Here is a 17,258-nt window from a genome sequence, read left to right as displayed (position 1 = left end):
GCCTGGGAACTCCACATGCCAGGGGAGGCCAAGAAATAGAATGAAATGAAATGAAATAAGACACACATGAACTTACCTACGAAACAGAAGCAGACTCATGGACAAGGAGAGCAATACCTTGCTATTGTTGCTGTTGTTGTTTGCATTCTTGCTGTTGCCATCCTGTGAGTGCTTTTAGGATTGGAAAGAACTAAAGAGAATTATGAAAATATGTGTCCCTTTGGAAGACAGCACAGGTGGAAAATATACTTTCAGGTCATAGTCTGTCCTTTCTCGCTGCCTCAGTCTCACAGGGGCTCCCCCCTTTGTCTGGATAACTTGTCCTCGTTCTTGAGACTATCAGCTCTCACATCCCTTCATCTGAGACCCTGGTTCTCAACCAGGGGACCATTTGAACATTTTCAGGGGGTCACAAATGGGGAAAGAGGTACTACTGCCATCTAGTGGCAAGAGTCGGGAAATGCTGCTAAACACGCTGCTGTGCCCAGGACGGACCCCACCGCAAATAATGATTCGGTCCCAAATATTCACGGGGCTCAGACTGAGGTTTAAGGGCTTGGTCAGGTCCTTGAACCTCTCTCGCAGGCTTGGGGGTCCTCCGAGGGCCTCCTCGTGCTCTTCAATGTTTCCATCCACTACTTTGAGAGAGCCTGCCTTCTCCCCTACTGCCCACAAGCTCAGGGACACCAGGGACAGAATCTGTTGCAGGTCTCTGTCTCAGAAGCACACGTGTGTCATTTACTTTATCCGGTAAAAGAATAAATTAGTGTCAGCTTGGAGTACCCTTTGTGGCTCAGCAGTAACAAATCCGACTCGTATCCGTGAGGACCCAAGTTCGATCCCTGGTCTCGCTCAGTGGGTTAAGGATCCCACGTTGCTGTGGCTGTGGCGTAAGCTGGCAGCTGCAGCTCTGATGGGACCCCTAGCCTGGGAACTTCCATGTGCTGCACCTGCAACCCTAAAAAAGCCAAAAAAATTTTTAATAAAAATAATAAATGTGTCGGCTTGAATATCACATACTCTCAGTGCTATCCTTTGGAACAGTCAAGAAAAATGCCCAACCTAAAGGTTGCAAGTGAAGTTTAATTCGAGGAACTTACTGACCGCTATAGCCTGGGAGACAGCCTGAGGAACTGCTCTGAAGAGGTGAGCAAGGAGCCAGGATATATACAAGGTTTTTGCTGGGGGGGAAAAAAAAAACACGTAGTTGAACATCAAAAGATTACTGCTGGAGTTCCCGTCTTGGTGCAGTGGTTAACGAATCCGACTAGGAACCCTGAGGTTGTGAGTTCAATCCCTGGCCTCGCTTAGTGGGTCAAGGATCCAGCGTTGCCATGAGCTGTGGTGTGGGTCGCATACATGGCTCGGATCTGGCAGTGCTGTGGCTGTGGCATAACAACAGCTACAGCTCCACTGGACCCTTAGCCTGGGAACCGCCATATGCCGGGGGTGTAGCCCTAGAAAAGACAAAATATATGTACCAGTTATGAATTTTCACCTCAATTCTATCAACACTTATACCTTTACCTTTAGTTTTCATTAGGACTCCATCAGCAAGTCTTGGTCTTACCAGGAATTCCAGAAAATTTCCTTTTTCTCCCTCAGGCATTTTATCCATCTCTGTGTAAAAGACTTGAGATCCCCAGCAAGGAATCAAGCACAGTGACTCAGGACCTTTAGTCAGCCTTTAACCTGATTTATTCATTTTCCTGTTGCCCCAAGTGATTGCTGAGCAGGTATTTCAGTGCAATTTTCTTTCCAGCTTTAAAATTTTTCTTTCTAACTTGGGTAAACAGAGCACACTTGTTTAGGGTCCTTTAACGCTGGAGGTGCCAACGGGGGTCCTTCTTTTTTTTTTTTTTTTTTTTTGGCTCTTTAGGGCCATACCCGTGTCATATGGAGGTTTCCAGGATAAGGATCTAATCCAAGCTGCACCTGCTGGCCTACACCATAGCCATAGCAACACCAGATCTAAGCCACGTCTGCGACCTACACCACAGCTCAGGGCAACGCTAGATGCTTCACCCACTGAGTAAGGCCAGAGCTCCAACCTGCAACCTCATGCTTCCTAGTCGGATGTGTTTCTGCTGCACCACGACGGGAACTCCAGGGGGTCCTTTATGAAGTCAGATCCCCCTAGGAGTTCCTCTGTGGCTCAGTGGGTTAAGGACCCAGCTTTATCACTGCAGCAGCTGGGTTGCTGCCACGGTGTGGGTTCCATCCCTGGTCCAGGAAGCTCCACATGCCACAGGTGCAGGCAAAAAAAAAAGTCCCCCTAAAACCAAGCTCCCCTGTTGAGTTTATGGTTAACTTCTCTAAAACTTTAGTCCCTTTCTTGTCCTGTTGATGTGTGCCTCGGGACTGAGAAATACACCACAGCTCATGGCCACGCCGGATCCTTAACCCATGGAGCGAGGCCAGGGATCGAACCTTCAACCTCATGGTTCCTAGTCGGAGTCGTCAACCACTGCGCCACGACGGGAACTCCAGGACTGAGAAATAGAAAGAAAATGAGGTACTGAAACTGAGTAGGGATAAAAGGATCAATTTCATTAATATCTATGTCCCTAAAAGAGGAGCAGTCAATACATACAACAAATACTAACAAACACAAAAGGAAGAAATGATGGGGCTACAATAACAGCAGATGATATTAACACCCCCCTCACATCAAAGGACCAATCCTCTAGGCAGAAAATAAACAAGGCCACAGAAATCCTAAATCACACAACAGAACAGTTAGACTTGATATTTTCAGAACACTACCCCCCCCAAAAAAAAACAACAGAATATACATTCTTTTCAAGGGCACATGGAACATTCTCTAAGATTGACACCTACTGGGGCACAAAACTAACTTCCTAAAAGGTTAGTGGCTCAGCAGTAAAGAGCCCCACTAGGATCCCATGAGGATGTGGGCTCCATCCCTGGCACATTCAGTGGGTTCAGGACCCGGCGTTGCCATGAGCTGTGGTGTAGGTCACAGTGACAGCTCAGATCTGGCGTGGCGGTGGCTGTGGTGTAGGCCAGCAGCTGCTGCTCCGATTGAACCCCTAGCCGGGGAATCTCCATAGGCCACACCAGTGGCCCTAAAAAGCAGGAAAGCAGGAAAAAAAATTGACCTCTGTAAATTTAAGAGCATGAAACCAAGAGGGACACTGCAGAGCCTCCTGTGTACAAAAGCCTTTTCACGTCCCCAGTTTCTTTTCTTTCTTTTTTTTTTTTTTTTTTTTTGGAATTCATTTTTAAGGAATCGTTTTCAGGTTTGTTTCCACCACAGTGGGAACTCAGACTTCCCACATTCCAAAAAGCAGACTCAAGCGATTACTAGTTAGGGAAGCGAAGGAAAGCAGGGACAAGGACAAGCAAATCGTTCAATGTGGACGCAGTCCCAGTTCCTCTGAAAGAACATGCAGGACCACCTAACACACATCTGTCAGGTGCTCGGCGGAAACGAAGCCCCTCACCCACGGGAAGCCTGCTGATCACATGCTGACCACGAGCCCAAAGAACCCAGACTGGCAGGAGCCAGCAGACCAAGGAGAGAGGGCACCTGTGTCCCAAGGAACCACCTTGCCTGAGTTAGAATTCAGGCTTCTTTGATGCTGAAAGGGCAGGGCCTAAAGTCGAAAAAATCTGGTTCTGGTTGCCCTCCAGATGGGGTGTGTTCATTTCTCCCTTCCTGCAGCTGTTCACCGATGGGCCTGCTCAGGGAGTTTCCTGTAAGCAAACAAAGATTTTCTTTTTCTTTTCTTTTCTTTTTTTTTTTTTTTTTTTTTTTTGGCTTTTTAGGGCCGCACCCCTGACATATGGAGGTTCCCAGGCCAGGGACGGAATCAGAACTGCAGCTGCCGGCCTTGGCCACAGCCACGCCAGATCCAAGCCTCATCTGCGACCTGCACCACAGCTCACGGCAACGCCAGATGCTTAACCCATGGAACGAGGCCAGGGATCAAACCTACATCCTCATGGATACTCATCAGGTTTGTTAGCACTGCGACACCACGGGAAGGCCTAAAAAAAATTTTTTTAAAGTCTGTACCGCCGCATATGGAGGTTCCCAGGCTAGAGGTCAAATGGGAGCTGTGGCCACTGGCCTAGGTCACAGCCACAGCCACCCAGATCCGAGCTGCGTCTGTGACCTACACCGCAGCTCCCAGCAACGCCAGATCCTTCACCCGCTGAGCGAGGCCAGGGATCAAACCTGTGTCCACATGGATGCTAGTCAGATTCGTTTCCAAAAATCTGAGCCATGACGTGAACGCCCTGAAATATGTTTTTAATTTGCCATATTTCTACATCCCTGGGCTTGTTAGAAAATTCCTGGTTCCCTTTCCCAAGTTCACACTGTTACTGCATGACTTGAGGCTTGCTCAATGCCATCGGTCTTGTGGCCATCCATTTGTCTCAGCCGGCACACCCTCAGCACACTGAGAGGGGTTAATGATTATTGTATCGTTACTAAAAACGGAGCTCCCAGTCCAGCAGTAACGACAGCTGAAACGCTCCCACGAGGCGCAAAGAACTCAGCATCATGACAGAAGAGGAGGTGCGGTTTGAAGGGATATTTTTTCCTAAACAGATTCTCTCGCCTGAAATGCTGCAAGAGGTGAGGGAGGAATTTACATTTAAAGAGGAAGATGTTTTAATACTGACTTTTCCCAAATCAGGTAAGGAAGCAGGATCAGACATTGAGACGGGCTGTGGCTATGACACGCCTTCGCTCCATAGACAAATGCAATGCTTTCCAGATGCCGGCAATGCATTGGGGGGCGGGGGGCTACTGCAGAGGGTGGCGTCGGGGGCAGGGGGAGCAGTGGGAGGTGGGGAGTGCCCACCGGGACACGATGAGACCTGCAGTGTCTCTGGAAGGCTGGGGTGCCGTCCATCCCCTGCCCCGCACGGTGGCTTAAGTATCTGGCCGTTTGTCACAGCTGCCGTGCAGGTCACAGCTGTGGCTTGGATCTGATCCCTGGCTAGGGGACGCTGTACACTGAGGGGTGGCCCCGAAAGAAAAGAAAACAAAACAAAACGCACTGGGAGGGGTTCCTGTCTTGGCTCAGTGGAAAGGTATCTGACTAGCATCCTTGAGGACACAGGTTTGAACCCTGGCCTCGCTCAGTGGGTTAAGGTCCCGGCGTTGCCGCGAGCTGTGGTGTAGGTTGAAGATGCAGCTTGGATTTGGCATTGCTGTGGCTGTGGTGTAGACAGGCTCCGATTGGACCCCTAGCCTGGGAACTTCCATCTGCTGCAGATTTGGCCCTAAAAAGCAAAAACAAAACCAAATCAAACAAACAAAGGACTCAGGGGCAATGGGAACACGTTCAAAGGGTTTTTGTTTTTTGTTTTTTCTCTTTTGGTTCAGAGCCACACTTGCAACACGCCTCACAGTTGCAGCAATACTGGATCCTTTAACCCACTGTGTGAAGCCAGGGATTGAACCTGCATCCTCACAGAGACAATGTTGGGTCCTTAGCCCACTGAGCTACAAGGGGAACTCAGCGCTTCCAGGATTTAAGCAAGAAGTTCCCTTGTGGCACTGTAGGTTAAGGATCTAGCATTGTTGCTGCATTGGCTCAGGTTGCTGCTGTGGCCCAGGTGCCACAGCAAGGCTAAAAAAAGAAGCATTTAAGCCAATAGCCAAAAGGTAGAAGCAACTCAAATGTCCATTGACAAATGAATGGATGAACAAAATGTGGCTTATGCATAAAATAGAATACTATTCAGCCGTAAAAAGGAATGAAGTTCTGACATACACTATAGCTTGTGTGGACTCTGAAGACATTATCCTAAGTGAAATAAGCCAGTCACTGTATGAGTCTGCTTAAGTGAGGTGTCGGAAATTAGAAATGAGAAGCAGAAAATAGAATGGTTTCCAGGACTGGCAGGGAAGGGGCTCATGGAGAGTTGTTGTTTAAAGGGGTGCAGAGTTGCAGTTTTGCCTTTTGTTTTTTCTTTGTTTGTTTTGCTCTTTAGGGCCAAACCTGCAGCATATGGAGGTTCCCAGCCTAGGGGCTGGATCAGAGCTACCACCGCCGGGCTACACCACAGCCACAGCAACGTGGGATCTGAGCAGCATCTGCGACCTCCACCACAGCTCACTGCAATGCCGGATCTTTAACCCACTGAGCAAAGCCAGAGATGGAACCCACATCCTGTTGGATGCTATCGGGTTCATTTCCACAGAGCCACAAGGGGAACTCCCAGAGTTTCAGTTTTGCAAGACGAAACTGTCCTGGAGATTGATCGCTTGACAAGGTAAATATACTTAATACTACTGAGCTGTACACTTGAAAATGGTTAAGAAGGCACATTTTTTGTGCTGTATATTTTATTCACAACTTTTTAAAAGTCAGATTACGATGCCTGACCATAACGTGTCTTTCCGGACCCAGGAACCAACTGGATGATTGAAATCATCTGCCTGATTCTCTCCAAGGGGGATACCAAGTGGATCCAGTCTGTACCCAACTGGGATCGCTCGCCCTGGCTAGAGAGTATCTCTGGGTATGAAAATCTCAAGAACAAGGAAGGCCCACGCCTCATCAGTTCCCACCTCCCCATCCAACTCTTCCCCAAGGCTTTCTTCAAGTCCAAGGCCAAGGTCAGCTCACAATAATTGAGTCAGGTTTGATGCTTCTCAAGCTTTCATTTTCCTAGGCATCCCCTGGCGATCTGGTTGCAGTGCAAGTGTATTCAGTAGGTATGGATTGGAGCCTGAGATTCTGTATTTGGTGATACCATGATCCATATTAGCAGAAGGTGTAGATCATTCCGCAGCTTATATTAGCCAAAAGTAACAAAGTGAAACAATGATGCCACGATCTTAGAAATCCACATTTCGAGCCAACAAGAATATTTTTTTTGTTTTTGTTTTGTCCTTTTGCTTTTTCTAGGGCCACTCCTGAGGCACATGGAGTTCCCAGGCTAGGGGTCTAATTGGAGCTGTAGCCTCTGGTCTATACCAGAGCCACAGCAACGCCAGATCTGAGCCGTGTCTTCGACCTACACCACAGCTCACAGCAATGCCGGATCCTTAACCCACTGAGCAAGGCCAGGGATCGAACCTGCAACCCCATGGTTCCTAGTCGGATTTGTTAACCACTGCGCCACGACGGGAACTCCCCCAACTAGAATTTTTAAGTGTGTATCTGCAATCCCCCCCCTTTGTTGTGCTAAAAATTAATTAGCCAACCTTAATTCAGTACATGTCTCCCGCCACTTCAGTAGAGGCACCAAACAGAGTTGCCCGTACAGGGAGCTCCCATCGTGGCTCAGCTGTTAACGAATCGGACTAGCATCCATGAGGACGCAGGTTCGATTCCTGGCCTCGCTCAGTGGGTTAAGGATCTGGTGTTGCTGTGAGCTGTGGTGCAGGTGGCAGACATGGCTTGGAGCCTGTGTTGCTGTGGCTGTGGTGTAGGCCCGCAGCTATAGTTCTGATTCGACCCCTAACCTGGGAACCAAATAATGCATCAATTTACAGGTGATTCATTGGTGTTTGTTAAATACCTGTGTGGGGAAGCTGAGACCTAGAGAGATGGGGTCTAGAATAATGTCACAAAGAAAAAAAGCTGGTGCAGAATCTAGAGTATGACTCAGATGTTCACATGCCAAGTGTTCTTGCATGTGTGTGCGTGAGTGCGCGCACATGTGCGCACGCGTGCATGCACACGCACACACTAATCTCAGGTATTAGCTTGGTGAATCTTTACATATGTGCACAACGAGCCAACTGCCTTCCAGATCCAAATGTAGAACATCTCTGCTTCCCCAGGAAGTTTCCTCATGCACCTCCCCCAGCAACGCCCCCTTGCAGAGAGGACCACTCCCCAGACTTTGAACTTCATCGATTAGTTTTGCTTGCTCTTGAACTTCATAGACACACACTCTCTGAACATTGGGCACTTGACATAACCGTTGGTTCCCAAGGTCCCCGGAAGTTTGCCGGGTGTGATCTGAAACTGGTCCCCCCGAGTGCAGAGGGCAGGAGGAGACCAAAAGAAGAGGTGGCTGTTTGAGATTGGTGGGTAGCAGGTTTAATAAGCAAGGGAACTTCCTTATGAGGCTTCTCTTAGGCGACCACAAGACGAATAGCTTTCTGCACCTGCCCACCCAATCGTCAAAGTTTATATAGAGGCTTTCATTGGCTTCGGTCACGTACACAATCCAGAGAGTCTCACACCACATTACTATCTCAAGACTGTGTCCTTGGGTACACGCCAGTGCAGGGAAGGCAGATGGTACATCCATTCAAGGACAGAAGGGGCAACATGGGTCAAGTCCATGGGTCAAAAATCACGACTTCTCCATGAAATCCCCCAACACTAATGTTCCTGAGAGTCGCTCATGATGTTGTATGGTGGATGGATATGTATTGCTCAGTGTCTATAAGGTTAGCCACTATAGATTATAGTTTGTTAATCTAGTTTCCTATTAGTAATCTTTAAACTATAGGACATAAATATAATATCACTCACATATAAAAAAATCTTTCATTGCTCTTCCCACTACGAATAAACTATAATATCCCCAAGGCAAAGACAATGCTTTCCTCTTCCTCTGGAATATGCTTAGTTTCATCTCAGTGACTGGTTGGTAGGAACTTTAAAATATATGCATTTGATTAATGAAGGAAATAACTAATTTATTGAAAGAATCCATTGATATTTAATGGGCATTTTCTAGCAATTGGCTTTTCTCCACTTTCATGAAAATCAAGAAGGTTGGGAAGGGACTGTATTGATTTTTCATTGTCTGATGTTTCTCTTTCAGATGATTTACATCATCAGAAATCCCAGAGATATTATTGTGTCTGGTTATTTTTTCTGGAAGTCTACAAATTTAGTTAAGAGACCAGAGTCACTGGAACAATATTTTGAATGGTTCATCCAAGGAAATGGTGAGTGACCATAAAATATGGAAGCAGGGAGTTGCCACAGTCTTTTATCAGATCTTTTTTTCTTTTTTTTTTTTTCCGCTGTACAGCATGGGGACCAAGTTACCCATACATGTATGTATATATTTTTTTCTTTACTGAACTCAACTTGATGTCTCTACATCTCACCAAGGCAAGGGTATTAGGGTCCATCACCATCAGAATCCAAATTTTCTAAATCTACATATCTGCCAGGAGTCCCATTAGAGCTAGAGCTGCCAGCCACAGCCATAGCCACAGCCACAGCAACACAGGGTCCAAGCAGCATCTGACACCTACACCACAGCGTATGGCAATGCTGGATCCTTAACCCAGTGAGCGAGGCCAGGGATCAAACCCACATCCTCATGGCTACTAGTCAGATTTGTTTCTGCTGAGCTACAGTGGGAACTCCCTGGGCCCTATTTTCAACTCCACAAGTAAGTGATATGCTGTGGTATTTGTCTTTTATCTTTCTGGCATACTTCACTGAGTATGAGAATCTCCAGTTCCATCAGTCTTGCTGCAAATGGCATTGGTTAGTCTTTTTTTTTTTTATGGCTGAGTATCATCTGCTCTTTATCGGAATCTGCACCTGCCTGTTCCTTGGCGCTTCCAGGCTATGTTGCAATCATCTGTTACGTATCTATTCCTAGTTTTCTTGCCCTCAGCTTTAGTGTTCAACCTTTGAAGCCTGGAGGTCATGTTTCTTTTTTTTTGGTTTGTTTTGCTTTTTAGGGCCATACCTGAGGCATATGGAGGTTCCAGGCTAGAAGTCGAATCAGAGCTGTAGCTCTCGGCCTACACCACAGCCACAGCAACCCGGGATCCGAAAAAAGGAAAGAAAAAGAAAGAAGAAAGAAAGGAGAGGGAGGGAGGGAGGAAGGAAGAAAGAGGGAAAGAAACCTTAAACCAGAAGAAAGACAGATAATTTCCAAAGGAATAATAATTACGACAGGAAAGAATAAGACAAGAAGACAGTGGAAAGAAAGCAAAGGCTGTGGAAATGTACTGACCACCAAACATTCTAAATGCTGAACAGATGAGGGGTGAGAAAAATTCCATTCCTCAGGATCTCCTTAGAGACCCTTGAAAACTGAGCACAGAATCTGCTCCAGGAGTTCCCGCTGTGGCTCAGTGGGTTAAGAACCCGGCTCATATCCATGAGGGTGCAGATGCCATCCCTGGCCTCGCTCAGTGGGTTAAGGATCCAGCGTTGCCGCAAGCTCCAGCGTAGGTTGCGGATGTGGCTTGGATCCAGCGTTGCCCCAGCTGCAGGGTAGACCTCAGCTGCAGCTCCTATTTGACCCCTAACCTGGGCACTCTCATATGCCACGGGTGCGACTGGGGGGCAGGGGTGCAACGCAAAAAAAAAAACCCTGCTAGGAATGAAGTAGACTTGTTAAAAGGCAAAGGGATGACATCGGAGAATACCAAGGTATTCAGCAAATAGTCATAACAGGCTTCGCGCTGGTGACTGTGCCCACGGGCATCAGCGCTGAATCTGGATCGCTGCCTTCATAGTCTCATGACTGATTCTCTCTGCCTCTCTCCACACAGTGCCCTATGGATCATGGTTTGACCACATTCGTGGCTGGTTGCCCATGCGAGACAAGGAGAACGTCCTGATACTCAGCTATGAAGAGCTGAAACGGGTACCTGCCGTTCTTCGAGTTCGCACTCTCCCCCCCCCCCCCCCGCCCAGCATCTCCACTCCCTCCAGCCTCCCTCCACTCCTCCGTCTCTGTTCCACCTTCTCCAAAGTGGAGCCTTGTGAATGGTCTTTAGGAAGGAGCCTAGCAACCTGGTCTTCGCTGCCCTGATTCCAGTGAATACTCCACAAGCTCTGTGCTCTTTTTGCACGTGTTTTTTTGTTTGTTTTCTTAGTAGCGCCACATCCAAGGCCCGTGGAAGTTCCCAGGCTAGGGGTCACACTGGAGCCACAGCTGCCACCTACACCACAGCCGCCCCCTATGCCACAGCCACAGCCACACCCGATCCAAGCTGCATTGGCGACCTGCACCACAGCTTGCGGCACTGCAGAATCCTGAATGCATGGAGTGAGGCCGGGGATCGAACCTGCATCCTCGTGGATACGAGTCGGATTCTTAACCCCCTGAGCCACAACAGGAACTCTATTCTTTGGTCCATCTCACAACACCTAGAGGGACTTTTTCATGCACTGAGTCAGAGGAGGATAGCTTGTGCTCATACTGGCATCTGGTCCTGTGATTTCTAGAGGTTGGTGATAACTTAGTGGTGGGAGGGGTCTGAGAAAGAAGAGGGGGACGAGTAGAAGCAAGTTGGGTTCCAGAGGTTGGTTCAGCTGTCTGACACTCCAGGTGGTCTGACTGGAGAAAAACAAACTCGTGAAATCAATCTGTGTGGTTATACTCAAGCCACGTGCTGAACTGACCAGGGATGGATAGGAAAGCAGTCAGATGATGCTCAAACCCAATGAAGGCGATTCAGCTGTAGGAAGAACTTCACCTACTAGTGGCATCTTGGACAAAAGAGAAAATAACAGGGAGTTCCCGCTGTGGCTCAGCAGGTTAGGAACCTGACATAGTGTCCGTGAGGATGTGAGTTCGATCCCTGGCCTCGATCACTGGGTTAAGGATCCCACATTGCCACAAGCTGCAGCATAGGTCACAGACACCGCTTGGATCCTGCATTGCTGTGGCCGTGGTGTAGGCCAGCAGCTGTCACTCTGATTGGACCCCCTAGCCTGGGAACTTCCATATGCCGAAGGGAAATGCAACTGCTATCATTTTCTTCTGGGTTCTTCTATTCAAACTTCCATGGCCTCCACAAGAATATTATTTTTACCAAGGAACCCTTTGTAACAAGTTTCACTACCTCAGGCATATGCTCCTTTTCTTCCTGTAATGATGCTTTCAAGCCACAAAAGGAGCTTTTATCGTAGTAATTTCTACAGTGGTGTGTTTGGAATAAAGACAAAAACTTAAGGCAAATATGGCTGTACGAGGAAAGGCTGTGATTCAAAACAAATCTTTTCTGGTTATAAAATCCGTTTTCTTTCTATCTTGTTTGTTTGTTTGTTTTTATGGCTGTACCCACAGCACATGGAAGTTCCCAGGCCAGGGACTGAATCCAAGATGCAGCTGCAGCTTACATAGCAGCTGTGGCAACACCAGATCCTTTAACCCACTGTGCCAGGCTGGGGACAAAACCCACACCTCCACAGCAACCCAAGCTGCTGCTGTTGGATTCTCTTTTTTTTTTTTTTTTTTTTTTGTCTTTTGTCTTTTTGTTGTTGTTGTTGCTATTTCTTGGGCCGCTCCGGTGGCATATGGAGGTTCCCAGGTTAGGGGTTGAATCGGAGCTGTAGCCACCGGCCTACGCCAGAGCCACAGCAACGCGGGATCCGAGCTGTGTCTGCAACCTACACCACAGCTCACGGCAACGCCGGATCGTTAACCCACTGAGCAAGGCCAGGGACCGAACCTGCAACCTCATGGTTCCTAGTCGGATTCGTCAACCACTACGCCACGACGGGAACTCCTGCTGTTGGATTCTTAACCCACTGTACCACAGTGGGAACTCCAAAATCCATTTTCTTGTAATAATCTCCCAGGATCCTGTGCTGAGTACTAATTATTGAGATAATATATAACATAATAAGGCTTTCCCACTGTGGCGCAGTGGGTTAAGTATCTGACATTGCTTCAGATTCAGCTAAGATTTGATCCCTGGCCCAGGAACTTCCATGTGCCACTGGTGCAGCCAAAAAAGGAAAAAACAAACAAAAATATATACGAATATATGGTAAAATTCTACTGTGTTATTCAAATGTTACTTATGAAAAACAATATTCCTTGAACGAATAGCCAAGGTTTGAAATCAATTCCTTGCATTTTTTTCCAGTTCTCCCTGAACCTCTCCTCCCCTAATCCTGTCATAATTGTCTAGAAGCCCTTCCAAGGTCTCTTTCGAAACTGCAGTGTTTGGAGTTGTCACTCCGTTGTAACGAACACGACTAGTATTCATGAGGTTGTGGGTTCGATCCCTGCCTAGATCGTGGGTTAAGGATCCAGCCTTGCCAGGAGCTGTGGTGTAGGTCACAGACTCGTCTTGGATCTGGTGTTGCTGTGACTGGGGTGTAGACCAGCAGCTGCAGCTCTGATTGGACCCCTAGCCTAGGAACCTCCATATGCTGCAGGTGGGGCCCTAAAAAGAGAAGGAAGGAAAGAAAGAGAGAGAGAAAGAAAGGAAGGAAGGGAGGGAGGAAGGAAGAAAGGAAAGAAAAGAAAAGAAAGGAAAAGAAAAGAAAAGAGAAAAGAAAATGCAGTGTTTTACTTTTGAGGGGTCCTGAGTGCGATTATCCGGGGGAATCCATGAGAAGCTTTCTCTCTTTCACTTTGTGGTCCTTCTTCTTGACCTTTTCTCCTTCCTTCCCCCTGGTCCCATCCAACTCCATCCTTTCCCCCTTCTGTCCATTGCTTGTCTCTTTCCTCTCCCCCTCCCTCCTGGGATCCCCCCTCCTCCTCTCCGTGGCCGCCTCCTTCCTCTGCCACATACTCTCTTATTTTCTCTCCCCCGAGGACACGAGAAGCGCCGTAGAGAAAATCTGCCAGTTCCTGGGGAAGAAGCTAGAACCCGAGGAACTGAGCTCGGTCGTCGAAAACAGCTCCTTCCAGGTCATGAAAGAAAACAACATGTCCAATTTTTCCCTCCTGAAGGGTTTGCATCTTGGGGACACTGGATGTCTTTTGAGAAAAGGTAAAGAAAATACTCGCCTTTCCAAATCTCTCAGAGGATAGGAGAATGGGTTAAGACTCCAGGGCAGCTGGAACGGAGCAAATGTATTTTGATCTTTTTTTTTTTTTTTTTTTTTTTAGGTCCCCCTCCCCTCCCCCACCCCCGCCGGGCATATGGAGGTTCCCAGGGTAGGGGTTGAATCGGAGCTACAGCCGCTGGCCGACACCACAGCCCCAGCAACGCCAGATCCGAGCCTTGTCTGCAACCTACACCACAGCTCTCGGCAGCGCCGGATCCTCAACTCACTGAGTGGGGCCAGGGATTGAACCTGCATCCTCCTGGATACTAGTTGGGTTCGCTTCCACTGAGCCATGATGGGAACTCGCCTTTTTGTTGTTTAAGCCTCCTAGTCTTTGGTACCTTGTTACAGCAGCTCTAGAAAACCAAGACACAAGAGTTTGGGGAGATTTTTAAAGGGAGAAGGACTCAGGAGACACAGAAACAGAAATTTACATCTGAAAGATACATCAGATTTGGAGAAGGGGTAGGATTTAGAGCTTGAAGCACCTTCACAGCCACATTGAATTCTTTCATCTCAACCAGTGTTTGAGAGGCAGTGGCCATAGTGAAGTTACAAAGATGCTGGTACCTCTGGCTTCTAAAAGTCAAGTGTGTTATGGATAATACACGAGCCCAAGACATCGATAATATTAAAAACTGTTCAAATAATGAAGATCATAATGAGCATGAAAGTAAAGTGGCGGTTTATAGGGCACCAATCATTGACTAAACCTTCTTCTTCTTCTTTATTTTTTTTTTTTTTGCCTTTTAGGGCCATGCTCACGGCATATGGGGTTCCCAGGCTCGGGGTCACATTGGAGCTACAGCTGCTGGCCTGCGCCACAGCCACAGCAACGCCAGATCCTTAACCCCTCTTCTTGAACAAGGCCAGGAATTGAACCTGCAACCTCATGGTTACCAGTTGGATTTGTTTTCACTGGGGCACAATGACAACTCCTGATTAAACATTCTGTTATAATGCCTCAATACAGACAAAAGAATGTAATTTATATATGCATATTGTTAATGTAGATATGATTATCATGTTATTAATTTAATATATTCTTTGAGTTGATAAAGTCATACGTATTGCTGTTGCATATAACATAAAATAATAATATCATTTAATTCAGAGTATAGCTTCTGGAGTCAAAATCTTTGGCTTCAAATCTACGTTCATTAATTTCTAACTCTAACTTCCCCAGGTCATTTTTTTTGTCTGTAAAACAGACATATTAATAGTGCATTCCTGGAGTTCCCACTGCAGCTCAGCAGTAACCAACCCGACTAGGATCCATGAGGATGCGGGTTCAATTCCTGTTCTCACTCAGTGGGTTAAGGACCCAGCATTTCCATGAGTTGTGCTGTACGTCACAGACACAGCTCGGATCTGGCATTGCTGTGGCTGTGGTGTCGGCCGGCAGCTACAGCTCTGATTCCACCCCTGGCCTGGGAACTCCCATATGCTGCGGTGTGGCCCTAAAAAGACACACACACATAAAAAAAGAAAAGAAAAAAGAAAAAGAAAATAGAATCCCATTATTGCTGATGAATTATGTACAAGGTGAGTCGGGATGGGGGAGAATGTGGGAGTTTGTTTCCAAGCAGGCAGAAGTGCAAACGGGTGCACCTGCCAGGCAGTATAAAAGCTCACCAACGAACCATTAGACAATCGGCTGTATGAGCTGTGATTTCCATGTCAAGACGATAGAAGGAATAGATCCAGGAGGCTAAGTATTGGGGGTTTGAGACGGACCCCTAGACCTGATCTGAGTCTCTATGTTATGTTTGTCAGGCACTCCTGGGGACTGGAAAAACTACTTCACGGTGGCCCAAGCCGAAGCCTTTGATAAACTATTCCAGGAGAAGATGGCAGATCTTCCTCAAGAGCTGTTCCCATGGCAATAATGTTCACAAACTTCCCAATCCTCTATGGATATTGATATTCGCTCACCTGTCCTTGCACATGTGAATGATGGGGGCTAATTACACAAAAACCTCTTGTTTCATCCTGGAGCTTTGAGTGATCGAGTCTCTGCATCTTTGACGACCGGATGGTTTTAAAATGTTCAGGGCACCCCTAATTCACTGTGCGGCATCCCAGGATTTTCTTTTTCTTTTAAGGGCCACTTTTGAAGTTCCCGGGCCAGGAGTCAAATCAGAGCTGCAGCTACCAGCCGACATCACAGCCATAGCAACACAGGATCCAAGCCCCATCTATGACCTATGCCTCGGCCCATAGCAACGCCAGATCCTTAACCCACTGAGCGAGGCCAAGGATCAAACCCACATCCTTATGGATATTTGTTGGGTTAGTTTCTGCTAAGCCACAATGGGAACTCCCTTAATATAAATTGTGGGTTTTTTTTAATATAACGATTTTTAATTTTTTTTCCATTGTAGCTGGTTTAGAGTGTTCTGTCAATTTTCTACTGTACAGCATGGTGACCCAGTTATATTCTGTGTTTTGCTTTTTAGGACCAAACCCGAGGCATACGGAAGTTCCCAGCCTAGGGGTGGAATCAAGAGTTTCCGCTGCTGGCCACCACCACAGCCACAGCTGAGCCAGATCTGAGCCACATCTGGGTCCTACACCACAGCTCCCAGCAACACTGGATCCCCCACCCACTGAGTGAGGCCAGGAATCGAACCCATGTCCTCATGGATACTAGTTGGATTCATCCCTGTGCGCCACAACAGGAGCTCCTGCCCTCAATATACATTCTTGATTTAAAAAAAAAAAAAAACTTTCAGCAAACTAAGAAAAGACTTTCTATGCCTAAGGGAAAACGCTGATGACTAATATCATACTTAATAATACGGCAACGCTTTCTCTCTAAGACGGGAACCAGACAAGGATGTTTATCAGCGCTCCGTGTACTAGCGTGCTGGAACTCGTAGTCAACGCGAAAAAGGCAGGAAAAGGAAAGAAAAGTCACACAGCTTGGAAAAATAGAAATAAAACTGTCCTGGAGTTCCCGTTGTGGCTCAGCAGTTTAAGAACCCGACTCGTATCCATGAGGATGCAGGTTCAATCCCTGGCCCGCATGAGTTAAGGATCCGGCATTGCCATGATCTGCAGATCCAGTGTTGCTGTGGCTGTGGTGTACGCTGGCAGTGGCAGCTCCAATGTGACCCCTAGCCCGGGAAACTCCATATGCCACGGGTGCAGCCCCTAAAAAAAAAAGAAAGAAAGAAAATTGTCCTTATTTGCAGACATCATAGAATCAAAAAAAAAAACAACAAAAAAAACCCCACCTAGATCTAATGAGCAAAATTGTAGGACTTAAGATCAACCCACACAAATGAATTGTACTGCAATATAGTGGCAAAGTATAATTGGAAACTGAATTTTTAAAACGTTGTTCATAATAGGCCCTCCTAAAAAGAAAACTGGCCTAAGTGACACGTGGACAGGAATGGCGTTCCCAGGTGGCCTAGCGATAAAGGATCTGGGCACTGTCACTGTTGCGGCTCTGGTTGCAGCTGTGGCTCCAGGTCCATCCCTGGTCTCAGGAACTCCCACTTGCCACAGGAAAGGCAAAAGAAAGGGGGGGGG

At 47.2% G+C, this 17,258-nt stretch overlaps 1 protein-coding gene across 2 annotated transcripts; it reads left to right on the top strand.

Annotated features, from left to right (window-relative positions):
• Positions 4,488 to 15,715, top strand: SULT2A1 (sulfotransferase family 2A member 1). Of its 2 annotated transcripts, none has more exons than XM_005664644.3 (6): positions 4,488 to 4,609; positions 6,396 to 6,604; positions 8,776 to 8,902; positions 10,478 to 10,572; positions 13,483 to 13,660; positions 15,495 to 15,715. In XM_005664644.3, exons 2-6 carry the CDS (start codon positions 6,407 to 6,409, stop codon positions 15,605 to 15,607), a joined length of 711 nt encoding a protein of 236 aa, XP_005664701.1. In that variant the 5' UTR covers positions 4,488 to 4,609; positions 6,396 to 6,406; the 3' UTR covers positions 15,608 to 15,715.

The sequence above is a fragment of the Sus scrofa genome, chromosome 6 (assembly GCF_000003025.6).
Source record: "Sus scrofa isolate TJ Tabasco breed Duroc chromosome 6, Sscrofa11.1, whole genome shotgun sequence".
Classification (NCBI taxonomy): Eukaryota; Metazoa; Chordata; class Mammalia; order Artiodactyla; family Suidae; genus Sus; species Sus scrofa.
This window is presented reverse-complemented; position numbering and strand designations above follow the sequence as displayed.

Coding starts and splice junctions, on each gene's coding strand:
- SULT2A1 (XM_005664644.3), top strand. CDS start 6,407: ATGATTGAAATCATCTGCCTGATTCTCTCCAAGGGGGATACCAAGTGG. Junction 10,573..13,482: donor GCTATGAAGAGCTGAAACGG/GTACCTGCCGTT, acceptor CTCTCCCCCGAG/GACACGAGAAGCGCCGTAGA. Junction 13,661..15,494: donor TGGATGTCTTTTGAGAAAAG/GTAAAGAAAATA, acceptor TATGTTTGTCAG/GCACTCCTGGGGACTGGAAA.